At 52.6% G+C, this 24335-nt stretch overlaps 1 protein-coding gene across 1 annotated transcript in view; it reads left to right on the forward strand.

Moving 5' to 3' along the window:
* Nucleotides 1-300: 300 nt before the first annotated feature.
* Nucleotides 301-24335, forward strand: part of ALDH1A3 (aldehyde dehydrogenase 1 family member A3) — a 35077-nt gene continuing 11042 nt past the window's right edge. Inside the window, exons 1-9 of the mRNA XM_028122808.2 lie at nucleotides 301-399; nucleotides 5847-5951; nucleotides 8213-8353; nucleotides 12561-12690; nucleotides 13021-13082; nucleotides 15700-15828; nucleotides 17426-17539; nucleotides 19788-19890; nucleotides 22283-22467. Coding sequence (XP_027978609.1) covers nucleotides 301-399; nucleotides 5847-5951; nucleotides 8213-8353; nucleotides 12561-12690; nucleotides 13021-13082; nucleotides 15700-15828; nucleotides 17426-17539; nucleotides 19788-19890; nucleotides 22283-22467 — 1068 coding nt within the window. The remainder of the gene's footprint in view (nucleotides 400-5846; nucleotides 5952-8212; nucleotides 8354-12560; nucleotides 12691-13020; nucleotides 13083-15699; nucleotides 15829-17425; nucleotides 17540-19787; nucleotides 19891-22282; nucleotides 22468-24335) is intronic.

Here is a 24335-nt window from a genome sequence, read left to right on the forward strand (position 1 = left end):
GCGCTTCGGGGGAGCTCCTCCAAGGGCAGCCTCCGGGGGGCGGGGGAGCGCGCGGCGCGGTGGCCCGGCTCCCGCAGGGGCGGCGGGCGGGGTGGGGTGAGGCAGGCCGGCCCCCTCCCCTCCCGCCCGCCCTCCCTTCCTCCCGTCCTGCAGCCAATTAGACGGCCCCCTTGGGCGGGAGGCGTGGGTCGCTCCATAAAGCGGCGCGGAGCTGTCACCCCGCGAGCAAGCTGCGCACCATCCGGGCCGGAGCCAGCGCCACAGACTCGGGCGCCTCGGGCCGGGGAGCGCAGAAGAGCCATGGCCACCACCAATGGGGCCGTGGAGAACGGGCAGCCGGACAGGAAGCCGCCTGCTCTGCCGCGCCCTGTCCGCAACTTGGAGGTCAAGTTCACCAAGGTGAGGCGGGCGCCCATCCCACCCGACGGTCGCCTGGCTCCGCGCTGGGCTGGTCCGGCCGGGGTGGCAGGGACGAGGAGCCAGCAGGCGGGGAGCCCAGCCGCTCCGCTCCGAGGGTGCTAGGCGCTGCGGGCTGCGAGCCCTCAGCGGAGTTCGCCCGGCGCTCCCGTGACCGGAGCCTCTCCGCCTGGGTCCGGCCCTCTCGAAGCCCGTCCCGCGGCGCAGGAGCTGCCCGGCGGGAGCGCGTCCACCGCGCACCCCGAAGGGGACTCCGCCATCCGCACTCCGGGACGGGCTCTCCGGCCGCGGGGCTCAGCGCTTTAAGCGTCCAAGTTTGGCGAGGGAGGCTGCGCAGCGCCCGCGCCGCTCCGGGCTGCGGCCGGCGCGGCCCCGACGTGCCCTTGCAAGGCCCGCGTGGAAGGCGAGCGGAGGTGCGGGCCGCGGTACCCCTGGTCTGCCCGCAGGCCCCGCGGCACGGTTTCGGGGGCTCAGCGGGTCGGGCTTCGGGAGGGTCAGAGGGTGCCTGAGAACACCGACAGTTGGTCTGAGAGCTCGGTCTGCACTGGGGAGCTGCGACTTGGAGACTCCAGAACCGTGTCATCGGGAGCACCGGGCGAGACGTCGTACCTTCGGTGCTTGGCCTGCCTAGCTTACCAGTAGAGCCCGGGGGAGGTGAGCACTGCTGAAACTGCCCCGGAGCCCCGCGGCCCTGGTGTTGACCGACAGAGAATGCTTCCGGATGGTGTCCGAACCCGGCCTGGGGAGCCGCGGGTGGCCAGGCCCCACCGCGCCGCGCCCCCGTGGTGTCTCTGCTGTTTTGGGCTGGGCTGGGAGGCTGGACCGTCGGCAAAGCGGTGAGATCACCTGCCTAGGGCAGAAAAGAAGATGGCGAGGTCTGGAGCCCAGGCTCAGGAGGGCTGCCGGCAGCGCATCCCGTGGGAGGACACTCGGAGCCTGTGGACTGGGGCCGAGAGCACGGCAGGGTCGCAGGCCGAGAGCCTCGGCTGGCTTCTCTTTCCCCCACTTTCCCTCCTTTTAATTTTTTTTTTAATTTGCATCTTATCCATACCCTCCCCCCCAGCTCCAGCTGACACAGCACTGAGAAAATTTCCCCATCAATTTTACTTTCAAAAGTAGCAATTATGTCTCTCAAATAGTTTTAATCAAGCGGAGAAAGTTGCAGGCCACTATGTGTGGCCTTCAGATTTTGGTCTCTTGGCACTTCATGTCGGCTCTGCCTCTGATCACATGACATTTAAATTAACTGTTTTCAGAGGGCTCCGTAATCAACAGAGACACTTCACCATAAATGCTGGAGATTATTTTTAATGTAGTTTCCCTAGTGGTATCTGCTTCAGAGCGAAAATTCCATCACCCACTCTGGGAACAGTCAGAATAGTACCTACCTCTTTTCAGATCGGTAGGCTATTGGTGCTGGTCTGGTGGTGGTGGTGGTGGTGCCGTTTGGTTTTATTTTTGTTTTGTAAGGTTTTTGTTGTTTAATGCTATAGAAGCCGGAAATTACTATGTTATTGTCCTTTGCCGTTCTACCTTTCTGAGTCCTATCAGAGCAGTGCAGCTACCTATGGATAGTTTCCTTCTTTCTCTGCGATTCTTTATGGCCCTTCACAAGCGGATCGAGAGGAGGATCTTAGCGGATTCACAGAGTGACCAGTGTCTGTTGTCTTGCTGGGTGCCCCCTCTTCCTGGTGGAGCAGAACTGGCTGTGTGATTAAGGCTGGGGAGAGGCGATGAGATGCTCAGGGGCTCCCAGGCCATGAAGGCTACTAGGGCCTGACACCAGGCCACTGTACCCCCCTTCCCTGTGGAGGGTGAAGCCTCTAGCGGCTCTGTCCTTGCTCCCGGCCCGCAGGCTGACCACCGCAGAGGCCTACCCCAGCAGCTGTGGGGCCCAGGCAGACTGCAGGGTGGTGGCCGAGGGACAGCAACCCCGGCCAGCAATGCTTCGGGAGCCTCTGGCTGGAGAGGCAACAGACAGAGCCTAGGAAAGAAGCAGGAGAGCCAGAACTGAAGAACCGAGGCCCAGGGCCCGCAGTGGGGCAGGCAGTGGGGCGGGGTGGAGTGCGAGAGCCCCTTAAAGGCCTGTTAGTTTTCAAACCTGACTCATGGAGCTTCTTGCTAGTGGAGGACACGCCGGAAATGGTGGGTCTGAGCCCCAGCCTTGGGGATACCATTTCCCAGCAAAAGTCCAGTTTCCAGAAGGCGACCTTGTCATAACTTCTTCATTTGTTCTCACATTTTTAAAAGATTTTATTTATTTATGAGAGAGAGAAAGAGAGAGCAAGCGAGCATGGGTGGGGGGGCAGAGGGAGAGGGAGAAGCAGGCTCCCCACTGAGCAGGGAGCTCAAAGCGGGGCTGGATCCCAGGACGCCGAGATGGTGACCTGAGCTGAAGGCAGACACTTAACTGACTGAGCCACGCCGGTGCCCCTATTCTCACATTTTCATACTGGGCTCTGCTATGGGACTCCGGAAGAGGGTGGAGGGGGGGAATCCCCTTCGGCATCCCCCCCCCAACCAGATCTCAGAGGATAGCAGCCTCTTTCACTTTAGGGGGGGGGGGGTCCTTTCCTTTCTTTAGAAAATGTCTTCCAGTAACAGAGATTCTCTTTAAAGAGTTTCTGGTTCACTCAAACACCCGATTTTCTGATCTTTTTTTAAAAGCTACAATTCGCTCTGATCTCCTGTTCTGGAAACATAACTCCTTTGGGTTTAGCTGCAGTCCAGTGGAAGTTACTGTAAATGGCATCAACAGACCTCACTTGCGTGGCCACCATCTTCACCTTCACCCTGGGGCGCCTGGCTCCTGAGAGCTGCTGTGGTTTCCAGCTCAGCCCGGGTGACAAGCCATTCCACCCCTTCAGTAAAATGTGAATCCCAGAACCTAACTTTTATACCTCCGTAAGGTTTATCTGATACCAATTCACAAGTCGAGGAGAACAGTTTTGTTTTGTTTTCTGGACACGTTAACCTGATTTGGGGCTGAAAACAGTATAGAGAGCATCATTGGTAGTCCACACTTACCCCTGCTTTAATTGTGGTTTTGTTTTGTTTTTAGTGGAGAGAAAATCAACAGTAGAAACCACTCACAAGATTACTTACTAGCGTAGTATACAGAAAAAAATTTTTGCTAAATTGGCAACCTAGCGATGGGAAAATAAATGGTCAGAGTTGAGGAGTCTGACTGTTTTTTTTAAGTCGCTCATTAGGAGGGACTACAGATCAATGTCATGACCGACCAAGTAATTTTTTTTTTTTTTGGAAGAACATGCTTGGAGATGAAGTGTAACAGACATCTGATCGTTGCAATCTGTTTCCATCCTCCTTATTTATATTCTCTTCTACCATCTTCTCACTTTCCCTCCCCCTTGGAATTGATACCAGGAAGGATCTAGAATCAGCAGTTTTCACTGATGGTCTGTATTTTCTAACCCACGAAATTTCATCTTCCAACAAATGGGCCTCTCTCTCTGGCTGCACTTCCCTCCCCACGCTAACTGAACCTCTCCTCTCCACTTATTAATTTCTCGCTGTTACCGAGTGATTGCTTGCTGGATGGCAAGAGTGAACTCTTGGATTTGGTTTCAGCTGGAAGAATAAACCTGTAATTGTAGCCTGGCCGATTCCACGTGCTTCCCTGGGGGCCTGGCCTCCTGTTGAAGGCACTGAGCTTCCAGAAGTTGAATGGGCACATCCTACAGGCAAGGGATGCTCTCAGCTCTGGATTCCACACGCGGGACAGGGTGCCTCTGCCCACCTGCCCCGCAAGATCTGGCCTTCTGTGCTTTGTCACCGCCTGACTGAGCCTTCCCTGCTTTCCGGGGAGAGTGATCAAAACAGTCTCCCCCAGCAGCTTCCCAGAGCGAGTTTCTCTCCCAGTGAGCTTTGGAGTTTCTACAGGAGAGCCCAGGGCAGAGACCGTAACCAAGCCGCACTCTGGATGAGATGGTCTCCCCTCTTATCATCACTGGGGAGTCAAGTGTTCTAAATGAACAAAATTCACAGTAATTGAAATTAGCCCTCAGAGGGACACGATTCTTTTACATGACTCAGAGAGAGACAAAAGATATGCCTATAGATACAGAAATGGAATTCGATGAGCTAGGTGTGAAATTAATTTTCTTAGAAAATTAATTTCTACTTAGAAATTAATTTCTAAGTAGAAATTATTGGTAGCATTTTGTTTGATGGAAATGCTTCTAAAGTGTCTTCCTCATGTCTGTGACTGGGGTCTCTGTGACCCCATGAAGGGCTGTGATGATCAGCCTGTCCCAGGCCGGTACAGCAGCAGACCATCTGGGTAGCCGGGACCTCCACGTTGTCAGAACGTATTTTGTGTGTTATCTGTCACCTCTGTTCCTGGTTCTTTTCTGAAGGCCCTCTCTTTGAATGTGGTGCTTTTTTAAGGCAGTTAGCAGTTAGAGTAAACTAAGAGTAAATAGTACACACCTTTCAGCGTGGGAACTCTGTGAATTCCTTTTAGTTTGCTCATGATGTCTTTTTATTTTTAACGTCCTTGTTCTCAGCTGTGTTCTAGATAATTGAGGCTCCGAAGTGATTTTTGTAGGTTCTTTGGTTCTAGATAGAAATGGTTATTTGCTACATCTGTTCATACAACCAGAGCATTTCCCAGCCCAAATACCTTTGTATTCCAACACGGGCTTTCATTAAGGCCAGCATGAAAATAGGCATTTTAAAGAGAATGTGGGAGGAGTACCGATATACACCAACAAAGATTAAGAAATATAGTACGATTCTGGTAGAAAGCCAGTTCCTTGGCATTCTGGCGGGGGTTCCAACAGGGAGGAGACAGAAGGGAGTGCTCTCTGCTGACCTACCCTTCAAGGGCAGAAAGATCCCTTGGCACTTTATATGTATAAACCTATTTGGTCTTCCTCCCAGTGAGGGTGTAGGATTTAACTTACACCCTTTAACTATTTAACTAGTCTCTTCCTTCTTGAATCCATGTTAATGATTTAAATGGCTCAGTCGGTTAGGCAGCTGCCTTTGGCTCAAGTCATGATCCCAGTGTCCCGGGATCGAGCCTGGTGCGGGGAACCTGCCTCTGCCTCTCCCTCTGCCCCTCCCCCCTGCTTGTGCGCACTCTCTGTGTCAAATGAATAAATCAAATCTTTAAAATAAATAAATAAAAAGAGGACATGATGTTTAGAAAAATTCCAAATGACTTTAGTTTCATTAGGACAAAAAGTAGTTCTCTGAAAATGTATGAGAAGTCAGGAGCCTTGGATTCTAATTCTGATTGTGTTCCTGGTTGGGCATGTGATTCCGTCTCCCCTCCAGGTCCCATCTGTAAAAGAGTGTGGGGGAGGGGGGGAGGACAAGACGTTACCTAAGGTCCTCAGCATGTTGGAATGATATGATTTTGATTTAAGCCCTAATGCATTACAACTTCCTTTCCTGGTTAGATATTCATCAACAATGAATGGCACGAATCCAAGAGTGGAAAAAAGTTTGCCACATATAATCCTTCAACTCTAGAAAAAATATGTGAAGTAGAAGAAGGAGATAAGGTGAGTGCTGCCCCCAACTCCCACCACCACCCCCCAAGTAATTAAATTACAGATAACTAGAGGATAAGGAGACCGTCTGGCTTAGCTGTAAGACAGACCTGGCCCGTACTCAGGGTAGGACCTGAGTTAGCTGCTTCTCACACACAAGGCCCAGAATGGGATCAATTAGGGACGATCCACGGCAGAGAGTCACTCTCCTTTGATAGATGTTTCCCCATCTATAAGGATGACCTCAGCTATCCTCGTCACATGGCTAAAGGAAAGGTTTTTATCAATGATTCGAACCTGGAGGCATGAAACCCTCTTTCGAGAAAGCATTTCCGGCTGGTATGTTTCACCAAATGCAGCATTCTGGCAGGAGACACTTAAAAGAGAAAGGCTCGCAGGGAAAAAGACTTGCTAACCAAGTCATGCAGGGGTAATAACATCATGCAATCACCAGATTTCCTTTCTACCAGAACCTGAAATGATCACGGAAAGCTCTAGTCTTCATAACTATATATGTAGTTATATATATATATATAAGGGACTTCTGGTTGTGTCCTTGATACATTTCAAAGCTGGAAAGTACCTTTTATTATTTTTTTAAGATTTTATTTATTTATTTGACAGAGAGAGACACAGCAAGAGAGGGAAAACAAGCAGGGGGAGTGGGAGAGGGAGAAGCAGGCTTCCTGCTGAGCAGGGAGACCGATGCGGGGCTCGATCCCAGGACCCTGGGATCATGACCTGAGCCGAAGGCAGACGCTTTTTAAATATACGTGCCATTAGAGGAAAGTTTGAAGGTAAAGCTTTTCTAAGGAGAGAAGGAAAATCTAAACCTCTCCTCCACCACTAGAGTAATCATCTGATGTTCTTGTACATGTAGGGGTAATGTTGAATGTGGACAGGGTGGAAGACATGTCTAAAATAGGCTTGAATTGGATCCCACCAGTGAGAGTTCTCTGACAGGCAGGAAACACACCGTGGTTCTACCCATCCAGAACCTCCCATGCTCATGTGCCTCAAGCTAAGCTCTGTTTACAAAGGTAATAGCATCGAGGAGCTCATCTTTCTATGACGTGAGGACGTGGGGCGTCTGGGGCGTGGGGGACATGATGTGGAGCAGGATTCCCAGTGGGTGATTCCCAGGTGCAGGACCCAGGTGTCAAAGAGGAGAATGAGATCCCTGCCCCAGGCTTTTCCCTTGGTCTGGGGAACTGCTCTGAGCACCCGGAAACAGACGCTGTCCTGTCCCCTGCAGCTGCAGAGGCCCTGGCCTCCGCCCCAGAGCCTGAGACGGGGAATTCAAAGTCCTAATAGCTCCCTTGCCAAAGCTTTCACTTGCCTCCAAGCTTTGGAGACACAGGATCTTGGTGGAGTGTTCCTCCTGACTGCATCGGGCAGCCCTCGCCTGTTGTACTCTCCTAGGGAAGTGAGGCTCAGAGGGGTCTGGGGGATGAGCCGTTGCTCATCAGCAACCAGAGCCTCGAACTCAAGTTTCTACAGTAGGAATGGGTGATGTTCAACAGCTCTAAAAAGCTCGAACTTCTTGCCTTTTAAGAAGAAGATTCCATTGTAATTCTTCTTTGGGTGCACAGAAAATCCAGTTTCTTGCCCATGGAATGGTGCAACACTTCTGCCCCCCTGGCAGGGGTGGGGGGTGGGGGTGGGTGGAGGTGGGTGGAGGTGGGGGGTGGGGTTGGAGGTGAGTCTGAAGACAGAGAAAAAGTTCCAGATCCTCCCTGTCTGTGGACTTTTCCAATGCGGTCAGTTCCGAGATCCCGAGAAGCGCTCCTGCCCCATTCTCACTATGGGACCACAGTCCTCAGCTTGAATAAAGTGCCAAGACAGACATTTCCCACCTAACTGATGAACTGTGGAAGTGTGTGTGTGTGTGTGTCCAAACTGAGCGAGCAAGTGGAAAATCTTTTCCTACTCGGGTCACCAAGAAAAATAATTAAGGTCGGTAGTCTTATAAACTATTTTAAAACGCTTTTATAATCAGAAGGAAAGCTCATACTTGGCCATTGTAGAAATCTTGAAAAAGACCCGAGATGTAAAGAAGGAAAACGTCACTTGAAAGCCCCGGACGGGGCGGGGGGGTGGTCCAGCCATCTCGAACCTAGCTGCCACCTTCCGACTGACCGCCCCCAACCCCCCCTTCCCCTGCTGCGTGCTGGACGCAGCTCTGTGCTGTCCTCTGTAACTGACGGATGAGCTCTCCCAAAACGCAGTCACGACAGAAGGTGACACACTCTCTCTGGTTTCTGGCCGCTCAGCCTGACGTGGACAAGGCGGTGGAGGCCGCACAGACCGCCTTCCAGAGGGGCTCGCCCTGGCGCCGCCTGGACGCCCTGGGCCGTGGCTGGCTCCTGCATCAGTTGGCTGACCTTGTGGAGAGGGACCGAGCCATCCTGGCTGTGAGTACACACCCATGGGCGGGCAGACCACCTGGCCCCCGCGGGGCGTGGGGGAGGCCCAGGGCGCTGGTTTTGTGTGGAGATGTATGTGTCAGGTCCTTTGAGGCTAGGCCATATCCTGGTCCTACCTGTACTATGAAATTAACCTTTTTTTTTTTCCTTACATGAAATCTCTTACTGTTAAGTTGAACTTCATCCTAACTGACAAGATCTGTGAAATTACAGGTTTAATGTGCTGGTATATTTTTTTCGAATTCTTATTAATAGATGCCACCCCTTAACATAGAAAACATTGTTCCCATAGAACTTAAAAATCACCCGTTTCACCCTTGAACTGGGCAGTGGTGAGCATGCGCGGAGTGATGGTGAGGGCAGGGTAACCTGGTTATGGGGCACCTCAGGCTATGAAAGACCTCAGTTCAAATCCCAGCTCTGCCCCTTACTAGCTGTGTGACTTTGGACAAGTTGCTTTACTTCTCTGAGCATATATTTCTTTATGGGAGATACCAATAATAATGATTCTTATAAATGGTGTGAGGATGATCCACTTAAAATCCTTAGCAGAGTCCCTGGCATGCAGTAACCACTAAATAGATGATAGCTATTAGGAACAGCAATCCTCGTAATAATGCTGCACGCCCAGCCGCATGCCGTCCTGGCCAGTAATTTCTAGGCATCTTAGTTCCTCTGCGGCAAAATAGGCGTGTGAATTCAGCCCGCTCCATGACATTGGGTCGCTCCCATCAGACCGGGGCTGTGAAGACATTTATAGGTTGTAAATGCATGATTTACAGGGATGCTAAGACCTTCCTCTGGTCTTGCAGTGAGTGAGCAGAGGAAATCTCAGGGCCACCTCCTGCCTTGAGGTCCTTCCCAACCTACACACGCCGCCCTCCCACGGCTCTCCGACTCCTGTTTAGAAGTTGCTCCAAACCTTGAGGCCCGGTTGGTAGGGGACTAAATCTCCTTCTCAGCCTCCGATTTGAACAAACGGTTCTTTCCTCTCTTGATCTGATATCTGGATCGAGCAGTAGAGTAGCTACCTTCGTGGAGACCACATCATCCAGGGTGCCGAAATTGTTTTTGTGCCTGAATGTGTGTTTTGGGGCTGGAGAGTGGGGGAACCCTGTATCTGGGGTGCCAGTCTTCGCTGCATCGCCCCGAGGGTGCGTCTGCACAGAGAGCTCAGCTCTCCTCCCTCCCCACCCCGCCAGCCAGGTCCAGCATGTTTGCCCCCGAGCCTGGGCGAGGGTGGCTCCCTCTCGGGGTCAGCGTTTCTGTCCTCGGAGCCTCTGGTTTCTTCCTGCAACGAAAGCCAGCCTCAACTCTCAAGCTGCCAGACTGGCTTTTTCAAAAACATTTCTGTTTTCACCCAGCATGAGCTCATCAGTCTGCAATGTCCGTGGGGACTAATAGCAGGCGGGAGAGGATGTGCCCTGGGCACCCCTCCCCACCCTGTCCTCAAGTGTCAGTATCATCTGCATCTGTGGGAGCCCGCCCCGTGGTCCTGGCAGGGCTGTGTTGCGATCGCAGATGGAGCGAGTTGCCTCTCGCCATCAGGACCTTACTGCCCACAAGAAATAAGATCCGGCTCTTTGCCACATCATGAAAGGAACAAGAGAATTACTGGCAAATATGGTTTTTCAAACCAGGACCACATGATAGGAAAGCACCCTCATCCTCCACCTTGATATGGTTTTCCTGCATTTTCCTGCAGCGAAGTGCTTCTTTCCATCATGTTCTCTTGCCGGCTCAGTGGTTTTGACAGAGCTAGGTCTTTACTTCTGTATTCGATGTTTAGAAACAGATGTGGGGGATCCGGCAGCCGCAGCTTTCTCCCCCTTCCTGAGGCACCTGGGGCCCAGACTCTGGTTTTGTGGGTGCTCTTTCTGGAAGCCCCCAAATTGGGGCCCTCCCTGTTTACTCTCTTTCCAACCCAAGCCCTATTTCTGGGCCTCCGCGTTTTAAGCTTTTGGCGCACTCACTGAGTCTCGGGGCAGGTTCCCTCAGGCCTTTCTTCACTCTTTCCTATCTGAAGGTTACAGTATGTTAATTTTTCAGAAGGCCTATTTTTTCTCGTAAAATGTCAAGGGAAGTAAACTGGGGAGCAGCTGTGGTTTACTCTCGGGCCAGCCCCAATAACTGTTTTAAAGTCCCCATCGGTAGCTAACACTTGATTTCTCACGTCCAGCCCTGCCCGCTCATCTGTGAATCTTTTTCTGTGTGTTTAAAAAGAATTTCCTGTCTGAATCTAGTATGACCCCAGTTTTGCTTGGATAGCTTCCCATAGAACCAACCTGGCAAATTCATGTTGTCATTCTGGGAGGCAGACTTGCCCAAGTTAATAATGAAAGATAGCCAACACCTGCTGAATACTCACCATGGACCAGGCTTATCGTAGGCACATTCATTATCCCATTTCAGAGATGAGGACACTGAGGCCCAGAGAGGTTAAGTAACCTAAGGCTATCCAGCCAGGACTGGAGGCAGGACTGCCCCACAGTGCTATGCCAGGGTCCTCTGCCTTTCTCTTCCTGGTCCCATCCCAGAAAAGGGCCAAGAATAAACTCCTGGTCCCACTGAGAGATCTGCAGATGCTGTCCGGGGTAGCCCGGTCCGGGACCTTGCGGCATGATTTGCAACGGTTGGGTTTCCGATGGAAAAACAAAAGTTTCAGCTTGGAATGTAACTCAACAGGAGCCAGAGTACAGTGTACTGGATGTTACCTTGGCCTGACTTGGTCCCTGAGCAGCATCCTCTAGGGGTGGGATCCATCCCAGACCCAGACCAGCCCTGTCATCTTCAGCAACTCACACTCCTGTCGCCTCGGTGTCCCCAAATAAGGATTGCCAAAAAGGAAGCTGCCAAAAAAGAAAGATGATCCTAGTCATCCTGCTATTAATATCATCATGAAGCAGTTAGCATGGCACTTCCTGTGAGCAGGCCCCGTCCTAGCCCTCACTCCAGCCCCAGGAGGCAGGTACCACTCTTATTATTATTCTCATTTTACAGATGAGGAAACTGAGTCAGAGAGGGATCTGGGGGCTTGCCGCTCAGTGAAGGAAGTGGTCACTCCTGTTTAGGAATGCTCGGCTCCTCCCTGAAGCAAAGTTCTGAGAGAGTCGCACCGAGCACCCTGTGTAGCCATTCTATAGTCTTCCCAGATGCAAATGTCCTGGGGCAGCAGCCTCAGGAGTGGTCACTGTGCTGGCTGGAAGTCAGATGCCCCGAATTCAGTGCCCCGCTGGGTGACCTCAGGTGTCACCCGGCTCTGTTAGCCTTGGTGTGGGCACCTTGACGTGACAACAGAGGTGTCAAGGTCAGAGATGAGGCCGATGCAGGTGCATGCGGAGGGGCCTCTCTTCCCCAGTGAGTCACCATCTCACTCCATGGACTCTAAAAGGAGAATCCAGCCCCAGGCTACGTGTCCGGGTGGCCACTTCCTGCAGAGATGGATGACAGGCGGTTTCAGCGCCGGGCTCCACTGGGGCCGCTTGTCTGAGGGACAAAGGGGTCCTCTTAAACCCCGGGCTGGAAATAGAAAAGAATCCCTGCCATTGAGTGGCTGCCCACTCGCCCTGGGTAATCACCTCCCTCACCACCAAGGGTGAGCCTGCTCCCTTCCCACTGTGCATCTGGCTTGGGCAGCCCGGTTGGGGAGGACAGTGCCTTTTGTGCTAGTGGCTCTCCCCTTCGGGGCTCCGTCGCTCTTTCCGCAGGCATGCTGGTCAGCCTGTGCAGGAAGGAGGAGCCCGCAGCATCCCCCTTTGGTTAGAGGACGCGAGCCGTCTCTCCGGCCTCTCTGAAGGCAGCTAACCTCCCGAGAAAGTCCCCAGAGGGCGCACACCCTCATGGCCAGGTCACCCAGCTGTGCTCTGGACAGAAGACCGAATGCCACCGTGTCTTCCTTCCCAGGGAGGCTCCACATCAGACTTCCATCTGCCGTCCTTCACGGGGACGCCTGCCCATGCCCTGGCCAACCAACCCCCCACCCCCACCCCCGACTGAGCTGTTTAGAAAGCAGAGTAATCCTTGACAGTCTGAGCCAGGTCTGATGGGAAATGCAGTGGCTTGCTTTCTGAAGGGACACATGGAAAAAGGCACACGCAGTGTTCTAGGACTGGGCTCTCTACCCCCGGCCCCTGGCTTTAACCCCCTGATGTCGAAGGAAATTGAGTCTGACACAGATGTTGTCTTTTTCCTGCAGACCCTAGAAACAATGGACACAGGGAAGCCATTCCTTCACGCGTTTTTCATCGACCTGGAGGGCTGTATTAAGACCCTCAGATACTTCGCAGGGTGGGCTGACAAAATACAGGGCAGGACCATCCCCACAGGTGAGCCAACGCAGGACTTGCAACCTCATCGGGGTGGGGGGCAGCTTTCGGGGGCTCTGTCTTCTCGTTGCTCCAGGTGGCCTCTCCAGAGCACCCTTGCCCCCCCTCCCCAGGGCCCCCTTCCCTGTCGCAAAAGGAAGTGGCCCTGTGCTGATTTCTCCTAAGGAACTTTGCTTTTAACATTGAGTTAAAGATCTCTTCTTTGTGGACTAGATAAGACTTGGAGCTGACACTTTTGTGGGCTTCTGGGTTTCTTTCTTGTCTTTTTGTGACATAAAACCCTCAACCGAGATTAATCCTATTGTCTTCTCCGCGTAACCTCTCTTCCAGATGACAACGTGGTGTGCTTCACCAGGCATGAGCCCATAGGTGTGTGTGGGGCCATCACTCCTGTAAGTATGGTGACTTTTCTAGATAAATCCGTGTAGATCCTGCCCCGCTCCCCTGTGGCCTCTAGAACCAGTTTCCGGTGTGTTTTGATTCAATCACACCGGCATTAACAGAGCATTTGCTCTGTGGCCTGGGGCTGGGTGCTTGAGAGTTACCGGGATGGCTTAGCTCCCGTGCCTGCTCTCAGGGGGCTGACTCCCGGAGCACAACAGCAGGCACCATGGATTCCAGCCAGAGGGCTCAGGAATGCCCAGTTTCTCTAGGGCAGGGGTCTTTTAAGAGGGCCTTAAAGGATGAGGAAAGATCCTTCAATAGGAAAATGGGTCTTCTAAGCAGTAGGAATGGCCCCAGTGAGGGTGTCGAGGTGCCTGGGCTAACCGGTGGGGGGTGGGGGGGGCGCAATAGCAGGACACCTGGTGAGGCCACACTTAGATGGGGACAAAGTGAGGAAAAGGAGGAGTGCATGTCCGGTGGTCCAGACTGGGTACCCAGTGGGCCGTGGCAGCCTGGACTTTATTCACTGGGCAGTGGGGAGCCCGGCAGGTGCCAGGGAATGCGTTGATGCGGCCCATCTGTTGAAGAAAGCCCTGGGCCACTGCAACACCGGGGTGGGAGGCTGGGCAGACACGCGGCAGCGTGGGGAGAGGATTGGAAGTGCGCTCCGTGGAGACAAGGAAGATGTGTCCCTTCCACCAACCGTTGAGAGCCCGCTGTGTGGCAGGCACGGCGCCAGGGTCCCAGGTACCGAAGACATGCCCAGCCTTTGCCCCTGAGGAACTTGCAGGTCAGTTAAAAGGCTGAGGAAGGAAGCCCCGCAAAGAAAAATGCTAAGACAGGAACTGTTTGAAGACCAAGCAGAAGCATGGATTTGAAAGCTCCTAAAGAGGTCGAGTTGGTGGAGTTTAGTGTCTAATCAGAGGTTGGGGGTGAGTCCTGGCTGGAACTGGGTGGACAGTGTTGCTGGGGGATTTGAGGAAGACTGGGAGAGAAGTGGGTTAGGGTGGAGTGCTGTGAAACATGGAGGTCATTCTGGGCAGATGTCATAGAGGGGCCAGTGGACAAGCCAAGCAAAGGGTCCCATCAGGCATTTGCATATTTGGGTGGGGAGCTCGAGAGAGGCGAGGGCTGGAGCTACCCACGGGCAGTGGTCAGGACAGAGGTGTTTCTGCCCATCAAGTTGAGAGGGGGGTCATCCAGAGAGGGGTGGAATGAGAGAAGAAGAGGCCCTGGGGCCAAATCCCATACACTATCAGGGGATCCCACTGAGAAGTCGGAGCAGCTAGGATCAGGGGCATCCCAGGAATGGAATACATTTCCAGAAAAAGACTGTGGTCAATAGGGTCCTCTCTTTCATAGGAACTAAAAAAGACAGAAACACAGCTGTTAGATCTGCTCACCAACAGTGGGGTGGGGGGCTTGGGGTGCAGTGGAAACCCCTTTGCTGGGGCTTACAGAAGGGGATCTAGGCATATGGGCACCACACTTCCAAGAAGCTTCAAGGAAAGTGGCAGAAGCCAAGGCAAGGTGCCGATTTGCTTGTCAGAGGGAGAGATGATGGTATTTGTGTGCTAAGGAGTGGGGGTCCAGGAAGAAGAGGGGACCCCAATCATTAGGGGGCACCCCAAAACAATGCCTGCCATCATTTAGCCAAGCATATTGGCCTTTGGGAACTGGGATCTTAGGTTTGTTGTCTAGTGGTAGGAATTCCAGGCAGAGCTGAGAGAGAAATCACAGTGGCCAGACCACAAGGTGGCCATCTTTGGCCAGCCCCATGGGTGTAGCTTTGCAGAGAGCTCTTCTGTTTGGCGTCCTTGGAACATAAGGAGCCAAAGGGACTCCTTTGGGATGGGGGTGGTTGAAGGACAGCTAGAATCAAGCTACCTGCTCTCTTGGAGACGCTTGGTTTCATTTTGCCTCATCAGAGATGATACTCGGAGGGGCAGGGTAGTAGAAGACACAAGGCTGGCTATGAACCCCGGCCTTTACCTGCTAGTTTGTGACCTTGGGCAAGTGACCTCTCCCTTCTGTGCCTCATCTGTAAATGGAGGTGATAATAGGACTATCTCATATGGGTTGGTAGGGATCGAATGAGTTAAGTTTTTGTGAAGTGGCTGGAACAGCCCCTGGAACGGAGTGAACGCTCAGTGGCTCTTCCCTCTTGTTAGGCTTCTTGTCACAGGTGTCCTTGCCACTGTAGTTGAAAGATGACAAGAAACGCCATTTCCCAACATGAGTTTCGCCAAACGGCAATTCAGTGGGGGCTTAGGATGTATTCTGAAGATCCTGTGACATCTGAATTTAGGAGAGGCGGGCCTCATTCCTGCAGTATTTTTCAGATCCTTTTACATGTTGATGGCATTATAAACCTCCAAGAGAAGGTAGGGCGCCTACAGCAGAATCCTCTTTGCAAAGACTACTTATTAACATCTCCCAGAATGCAGTTCATTAAGCACAGGGCAGGAATGCAGGTCTGAACTTTGCACACTCCTATATTACCTCTGACGCCCCAAATCCAGACCATGCAAAGCAAATATCCTCTTTGGAGACATTGCTGGGCCTCTGGGACAGGGTGGCGGGGTGGATCGGGGCCCCCCAAGCTCCTCCATGTTCTGTCCCTAGTGGAACTTCCCTCTGCTGATGCTGGTGTGGAAACTGGCGCCCGCTCTCTGCTGTGGGAACACCGTTGTCATGAAGCCGGCCGAGCAGACCCCCCTCACTGCCCTTTATCTGGGCTCTCTGATCAAAGAGGTAAGGCATCCGAAAAAGAAAGAAAATATTATGCGTCGTTGATAACATCCCCACTCCTAGGAACCAGGCCACCATCACCAAATAAAGCTGCCCTGTCGAGCTGAGCCGTGCGTGACAGGGCCAGCCTGCTCACAGCTGAGTGGGAAGGGAATGGCTTCCTGTGTTTCCCTTGGCAAGTGCGCTCTCTTTCTCCGGCTTGTGGTCACTGAGCTAGAAGAACCTCCATTCCTCCCACTGATCCTAATGAGAAGACTTTAACTCTTATTATCGGTTCAAACCCATGGTTTAGGAGCAAATGTTTTGTCTGGAGAATTTGCAGGAAGGTCACTTGAGAGGGAGCCACGTATTTGGAGGTTCTCCGGGCCTTGCATTTGTGGTGTAGGAAGTGGCCCGTTGTTCTCTTGGAGGGGACATCTTGCAAGCTCCCACTGAGGGGGCTGCAGCAAGCCGGGCTCACTTACCCGAGCCTCCTCACCAGTGTCCCGCACTCGGGCCATTGCCCTATCCCCCCGCCCCCACCGCCAGCAGCCACCGTGCTGGGAAACCAGTGGCCCAAAGAAACACCGCCTTCCAGACACACCTGGCAACATGCTTCAGCCCTGCCGAGCCCAGGTTGTGTGTTGCAAAGAGGTTAAAAAAGAAACAGGAAGGAAAAAGGGATGGGAGGAAAGATCCATTCGTGTCACTTCTCAGGGGGGCTAATACAATCGGGAAGCAGGACCCTTACTGCTTAGAAGTTAGGCTGAAGCTGCCAGGAATTGGCCCGTTTCCCAGTTTCCTTTTGACTGGGGAGGTAGGACATGATTACATCATATTAATGAGACTGACAGATTCTAAAATCACAACCATGAACGCACAGCACCGAGGAAACCTAAAGACTCGAACGCCGTGTCCTAAAATCTTGCCTTTCTAAAATAATCTGTTTTAATCGCATGAGATGGTAAATTTATTAATTGTTCACTAAATAGCATCCCCCCACCGCCTTCCTTTGTGGTGTTCTTGGTGAATAAAGAAGCCTCATAGGTGCAAAGCAGGAGGTGTGAATGTGAGAGAAGTGACTGTCCCCAACCTTCAGGATATGCCAGCTCTGGGCATGGCCCAGGTTCAACAAGGTGGAGCTTTGAGGGAGCGATACCGCATTGCCATTTGGAACATTGATGGGACAGGTTTAAAAAATGGGAGCTAAACCTCAGGGAGAGGATATTTTGCAGGGGCCTCTGAGCCTTGGAGGATGTAACCAAGGTATCTCTCTTCTCCCTGAGAATACATATGTGTAGATAGATCCACACATACTCATGCACAGGCACACATATGCACACGCACACGCATGCACAGAATGGAGCTGGGCTGTGAAGGTTCACCGCCATTTTGCTCAGAGGCTTTGGGTTATGAGGTGCTGCCTAGAAGGAAGGGTGTATGTATGCCTCACCCTGGCCCAGCCTGTACACTGGGCCCTGGTTTCCCAATGACCCTAGCCCTGGCTTCCCAATGAGGGGGACAACCTACAGCCCTGGCTCTGTCAGCCAGAGCATGGTCTATGGTAGACATCTGTGTGATCCATTCTCCTCCTCTGAATGCCACCTCGATTTCCATCCAGGTCGGATTCCCTCCAGGAGTGGTCAACATCGTGCCAGGATTTGGGCCCACGGTGGGAGCAGCAATTTCTTCCCACCCTCAGATCAGCAAGATCGCCTTTACGGGGTCCACAGAGGTAACCCTCCTCACGGCTGTCAGCCAACGTGGCAGCCACTGTATGATCCAAGACCTGGGAACTTTTCCTTTGAGCAGCTAAACTATGATTTATTTATCCTAAGTATGGCCACGCTTCAGTGCATAACAATCAGTAAAAAAAAAAAAGGAAATAAATAAAGTCACTGGTCCAGTTTCCAAGCTAAATAAATATCTAACAGAACTCAGAAGCCTTAGAAGAAAAGATTGGTAGATAAGATAAAATAAAAATGTAAAACATCCATAGAACAAACAACATCATAATCGAAGTTAAAGGATACATAGCAAGCTGGGAGAAAAACAGAATTTATGCAGCTCCCCAAGGCTTAAAATCCATAATATCCCAGAATTCAAGGAAAAGGGAAAAAAGAAAAAAAGCAAAAACAAAAGCAAGCACACGGAATGGTGGGACAGTGGGTAATTAAGAGAAGAGAAACACCCAATGTCCAGTAAGCCTGACCTAACTCATTGACCAATGAGTTCTTTTGTCCGCCAGATTGGTAAAACTTGATATCTGGTATAATGGAAGCTGTGGGAAACCAACGGGCCACTCACCCACAGCAGTCCCAAGGTGCAGGGCCATATTGTATTATTGATCCCAAATTTGAAAGTGTCAAACTTCTGATTCAGAAATTCCATCTCAAAGCAACTAGTCAGAGAGAGGTTCTCATGAGCCCACCAGGACCCGTCTTCCAGTATACTGTATGCATTTTATACGGGGTGTTACAGCCATCACAGTAAGGAAAACTGCCCGCTGTCTGTGGTTGAAGCACACACACACAAAAAAGGAAGCTGCGGGAAAGTAGCTACAGAATGATCCCACGGGGAAAAGTGTGCGTGGAGAGAAATAGAAATGGTCTGTAAGGATGCCCAAGAAATTCTTCCCGTGACCACCTCTGTGCAGGTCCTGGGGCACAGGGGGAAGGGAGAGGAACACTTTCCCCCTCTGCCCTGACACACAGCTCTGTGTGGAATTATTTCTAATCTTATTCTGTGCTTGAGAAAGAATTGAATAAATGCTTCCCAAGCAGCAAGTGTCCCCATCTCCCCACAAATTTAGTCCCTCCAGGAGCCCGAGCTGCCTTCTCCCCCAACAGCTGACTCATCCCGTTTCTGCAGAGACTCCTGAATCCCCTTCTCTAGGTGTCCGTAGGGCTGCCCATGGGTCCAGTGGGGTGGTGCTCTCACTGGGCAGCCAACCTCAGGGACAAGAAGGTGGCCTCTGTGGTCCCAGGGATTGCTCAGCCGACAGGCATCTCCAGAAGGGGATGGGGTGCTTTCCCACCCTAGGTCCCCCTGCTGCGTCTAGCCCTGAGAGCACACCTCAGCCCCACAAGGAATCGCCAGCCCATGGCAGACTGGTGTTGCTTCTGTTGCTCTCTGGAGACAGTCCCTGTCACGGTGGAACTATTCCAAATGTCATTCAGTCCATCACCTGGGAGCTGGCCAATTGTTAAAATGCGCTCGCACCTTAGTTTTGGGGAAACAGCCTCAGCCCGAGAAGAGCCCAGCCCTGCCTCTGGCTAGATGTCTGCTCTAAGCATCCGTGTGCACATTGGTCTCTTGAGAGTCTCTCCCCAGCTCTGAGTCTGTGGGGCCCGCTGTGTGATGGGCCAGGCCTCGCTTCTGGCAGTGCGTGGAATGATAGGAGAGACCCTCCAGGTACGCAAAGGAGGTTGGTGAGGGGTCCTGTTCCCGCACTGTGTACCGGTCCTCTCCCTTCGCCCTGGGGAAGCCTTGGTCTTGAGTCTGTTATGGGAGAATTGGCTCCTTCTCCTCCTGAGGGTCAGCTCCCCTATTACCATAACTTTTGGAGGTTCTCTCAGACTATACCAAAGAGCCACGCGAAACCACGTCCCCCAAGCCGCCCCTGGGTCCCCTCGAGCCCTTTACCAGACTAGCTGGGCCAGCCTGCCTCCAGGAGAGACAGGCACCAGGACCAGTGAGGAGCAGGCTCTGCCACCAGCCAGCTGTGTGGCTATGGGCACATTGCTGGGCCTTCCAGGGCTCGCACTCCGCCCCTGTAAGTGGAGCAGCTCGGACCAAGGATTCCAGTGATGTCAAGGTCTGATCCATGAGGAGACGCAGGAGAGGCCAGGGGGGTGGGGAGGCAGCCTTAGAGGCCTAAGGCACCTAGGCAGAGAGGCAGGGGGGCCCTCAGCTTGTCCAAAACGTCCCGGCCAGGTCTGGCCCCACCTGAGGTTTCATCTGGTCTTTTTTTTATCCTGAAGGTTGGAAAGTTGGTTAAAGAAGCTGCCTCTCGGAGCAATCTGAAGAGGGTGACACTGGAGCTTGGGGGGAAGAACCCCTGTATCGTGTGTGCTGATGCTGACCGTGAGTCTCTCCCCTTCTGGGCATTGCTGGGGCTTAGACAGTCCATAAGTCTCTCCCTGCTGCCTTGCACAAGCTCAGAACCAACTGAGACACACACATACACACACACACACACACACACACACACACACACAATGGCGATGATTCTCCCACCTTGGATTGTCCGGCCGTAAGTAGGCAGATGGAGATCAAGACACCAGCCTTATTGCTCATAGAAAGCTGCCTTGGAGAAAAAGGTGTCCTGTTTGGGGGCCGAGAGGCTGCCTGTCTCTGCCTTTCAGGATTAAGTTTGCGGTCCCCGTCCCTGGGGCCATGAGGAGCAGATCCAGACCTTCCCCAGAGTCCCCTGTGCAGGGAGACGGCCAGGAGAGGGAGGAACAGGGCAAGTGCTCCCCACTCACAAGCATTAATCATTCCCCCCTCCCAGTCAGTATTTCCTATGGTGCTTTTTGCGTCTCTGAAACTCGAGATGTCCCTTCCTTCCTGACAAATGAGAGCACAGTGGCAGCGGACTCTTCGACATACCCCCCTAATCTGGGTCCTATCTCTCTCTCCACCACCTCTTCCCTGGGCAAGCAACCCCCGCCCAGTGGCTTGGGGGCGCTTGTGTCTTGTTAGAGCTTCATGAAACTGTATGCTATTCTTGTATGTATGCTATGTCCAGAAGAAGGAAGAAGGGGCCACATCGGGCATTCATTCACCTGCGGACAGGGTCAGCCGCCAAGGTACTTCCCAGGTACCTTGAAGCACCTTCTAGAACAGCCTCCCCACCTGTCCCCTGGGGCCAGAAATCCCTTTCATGGAGAACAAAGCTTTCTATTCCACACTCAGATAAGGTGGGCGCTGCAAATATCCCTGAGAAAAACAACCCTAGCACAATTTCTTTCTGAGGTGTAAAGGACTGATATCACTTCCTGTCTCTGAAGCTGGCTTTCCACAGGAGAGTGAGTGGCCTGGGTGAGGAAGTAAGCTTCAGGGAAGGAGAAGGAAGGTGGGCAGGAAGACGGACTGCTCCTTTGTCGCCTGGGCTGGTGCTCCCTTGTAGAAGCATCATTGGTGTCACTACTGGTTTCTGGAACCACATAGAGCAGTTCTGGGCATTGCCACATTTGGGGTCTTCAACTCCAGTCCTAAAGAGCCTGCACCCCTCTTTCCCGTTCTTGTGCCACCATATCTGGGCGACCGGTCTCCACCTCAGCTCATCCTCTCTCCCCACCAGTGAAGAAAACTGCAGCTAAAACCCAAAACTCCCTCCTGTTTGGGGGTTGGTTTTTTAAAAGGCTCCCAAACGCCCTGCGGAGCCATGTCCTGCCTCTCCTCCGGGCAGTGCCAATCCACAGAATCCAATTCTGACAAAACTGGCATCCACGCATAATGTCAGTGATAACGTGCCCCCATCCCCCGACCCACCGACGGCAGCCACCACCCCTGGCTCCCATCAGGGCACAGGAGACAAATTAGTTCTTTTGGAGAAGGGGCCGTTTTAAGTTGGCACAGAGAAGGGGACAGGTGCAGGGCGGGCAAGACCCTTTGATGCTATCGGCTACTACAGGGACTTTCTATGGAAGACCCGGCTCGAAAGCAATGTCTCAGTCCTCAAAGCGGAGGGCAGCGTTCCTCCGAGGTGCTCAAGAGCGGGGCTGGGTGTCTGGATCGCCTGCCCGTGCCCCGCAGGGATGCTTTTTGCCCCGTGCAAAGGAAAGCTGCATTTCTTAAGCTGCCGTGTGCGAGTAGGAGGGCGGCAGGGGTGCAGGCAAACCAGCTCACCGTGGAGTGCTAGGAACCACACCCACTGAGCATTCTTCACCGCGAAGCACGGCCCCGAAGGTTTTCCTTACTAAGCACCCTTCTAGTTTTAACTCGATGCCCGCTGTCTAGTTCAGATCCAGACCTCCTGGGGCAGAATCAGTGCTTTCTTTTTAACCCGTATATATACGTCCTACGTGGAGTTAATATTACTTAATAAGACTTAATAAGCAAAAGAAGCTGACTTAACAGGACTTGATAGTGAAGGAAACTCAAGGTGGAATAGCTCTCACCAGTTGGCCTCATCAGGGCTTACGGAAGGTTTGTTCTATAGAACGTGGGTCCTCCAGAAAAGGGAGAGGGGAGGGCTCCAGGAACAGGTGAACCAGGGAATGCAACTCTCTGTGCTCCTCAGCAGAGTAAAGAAGTCCTGCACTGGGGGGTGGGGGTGGGGGGGACTGGTTTCATCCCACGCTCCTTTTGCCCATCCTCTCTGTTGGGAAATGCCGGGAATAAAATTAACTTCTGAAACGTGGCCATTCCGGGGCCTGTTTGCTGGTGCGGGCATTTAGAGTTGCGGCCGTCAGCAGGCCTGCCCTAATGACTTCATGGCTTCCTCTTGCCTCCGCCGCCCCCCTCCCTCCAGTGGACTTGGCCGTGGAGTGCGCCCATCAGGGAGTGTTCTTCAACCAAGGTCAGTGCTGCACGGCCGCCTCCAGGGTGTTCGTGGAGGAGCAGATCTACGCAGAGTTTGTCAGGCGGAGCGTGGAGTACGCCAAGAAGCGTCCCATTGGAGACCCCTTCGACGTCAGAACGGAACAGGGGCCGCAGGTAACCTACTGATGTGTCAGAACCCGCAGGGGGCTGAACCAGGCACTGGCCCTGGCCCCTTACAGCCCCAGTGCTTTTCGATCGATTTCAGGGTCCCTCTCAAAGCAGAAGGGAGGCTGCCTCGCCTTGCCCCTTGCTTTGGTTTAGACACCAGCAACAGGACAGGTCCCATCGGGTCTCGGTGGGGTTATAAAGCGGGAGTGGACACAGAGGCTTTGCTCTTTGCGGCTGATAATGCCAAGCTCAGGGCCTCGGCAGGAGGGAGACATTCCCAGTTCCTAAGGCCCTATGCCTGCACCCTCCAGCCAAGAGGACCGTCCAGTCTCTGAGCCACCAGGATCCCCAGAAGAGAGACTCAGGCAGAGGCTGTCTTACCTGACCAGTCTCCTTGCAGAAGAGGGCTTGTAACCTTGGCCAAAAGGCAGCGAAATACAGGCAGAGGCTAAGTACCTCGAGCCCACAGTCTCAGCCTCCAGGCCCTCCCTGGAGCTCACGTGCGCTATAGGACAAGGTGACCGTCAGAAACCAAAGAATCCCAGTGGAGAGGGAGTGCAGAGGGCTCAGGGAACAGGGCTGCATCTCTGGACAGGAGGAACACATCTCCAGAGGCCTGGTTTTCGAAACTAACCACGGGATGATGAAAATGATCATAACCGAGAGGTTTAATAACCTCTTTAAAAGGGCACATCCTGTATCACTTTCTTACTAATTATGCAGTGCAGCAGATGGATAAATATTTAAAAGAGGGCAGCCTGACCATCCCATGCATTATTGAAATGGAGCTCGACAGCAACCCACTTTGCTTGGAGCCGAAGTCCTGCCCCAGCCACGAAGTTGCAAATCACGCGTCCAGACTCACCTACTTGTGTCCATCCCGGGAGCTCGCTGCTTTCCCGTGGCACTGGCACCACATGTTTCCCTGGGAAGCCACGCAAGTTTGGCTCTGTGACTTTGTGAAAGGCCCAAGCTCCTGCCAAACCTCACTTTCCTTGTCTAGAAAATGGGAGTATTTTAATGGATGAATATTATGAATATTTCAAGGCACCTAATAAGTCTTTATTTTTTAAAGGCGGGGGAGGGGGGAGCATTCAATGACAGGCTCCCTGATCCAGGTGGCCAAAAATGTGCATGACTTCAGGCCATGTCGATCGGGTCTTGCTTGACCATCCCATGGGGATGTCCTGGCTGGGGAAGGGGGAGGACCACGTGGAAAAGGTGCATTTCTGGCCACCGTGCCCATCCTTGCCTTGCCCCGGCCCACGTGCACTGTGGCTCCAATGCCACGTGACCCTGGTGGAGAGAAGAATCCCATCTTGTGGCCAAAACTCCCCACCCTGCCAGACCTCAACTCCAAACCCAGTGGCCAGTGACACGAAGTTGTCTAGTGGCCTTGGTTGGATTTCCGGTCTGAATGCAAACATGGCCACAAGCCATTATCAAATCCACCGTGATTGTAAAGCTAATCCAGACTCCGTGGGAAATATGCGAGCTGATCCCATACTAAGGAAACCTTTCACCCCATCATTATTCATAAGTTTCTTTCCAAGGCTCCAGGCTTGACTTTTGAAGCCAGATACAGAAATCTCTTCCAAGAGAGCAGATCCAAGCAGAATGGGTGTTGATTTCATCGGTGCTTTTGATGCTGCAGCTAAAAGTCCTTTTGAAAGCTCACTTAAGCCGCCTAACCTCAGCATATTATTTTAGGACGCTGTTGGATTTTTTTCTCCCAAAGTGCTTTTTCATCTACGGTAATAAGATTTTTACTCAGAGAGGATTTACAGCTGTCTAAATAGCCCTGTCTGTCTCCTGCCTATAAAACAGCTCACTGACCTAGATCAGTGTCCACTGCAGGCAGTCGCCAGCCGAAT

This window comes from Eumetopias jubatus, unplaced genomic scaffold (assembly GCF_037043125.1).
Source record: "Eumetopias jubatus isolate StellerSeaLion01/CBP00866 unplaced genomic scaffold, mEumJub1_p1.0 scaffold_7, whole genome shotgun sequence".
NCBI classification, from domain to species: domain Eukaryota; kingdom Metazoa; phylum Chordata; class Mammalia; order Carnivora; family Otariidae; genus Eumetopias; species Eumetopias jubatus.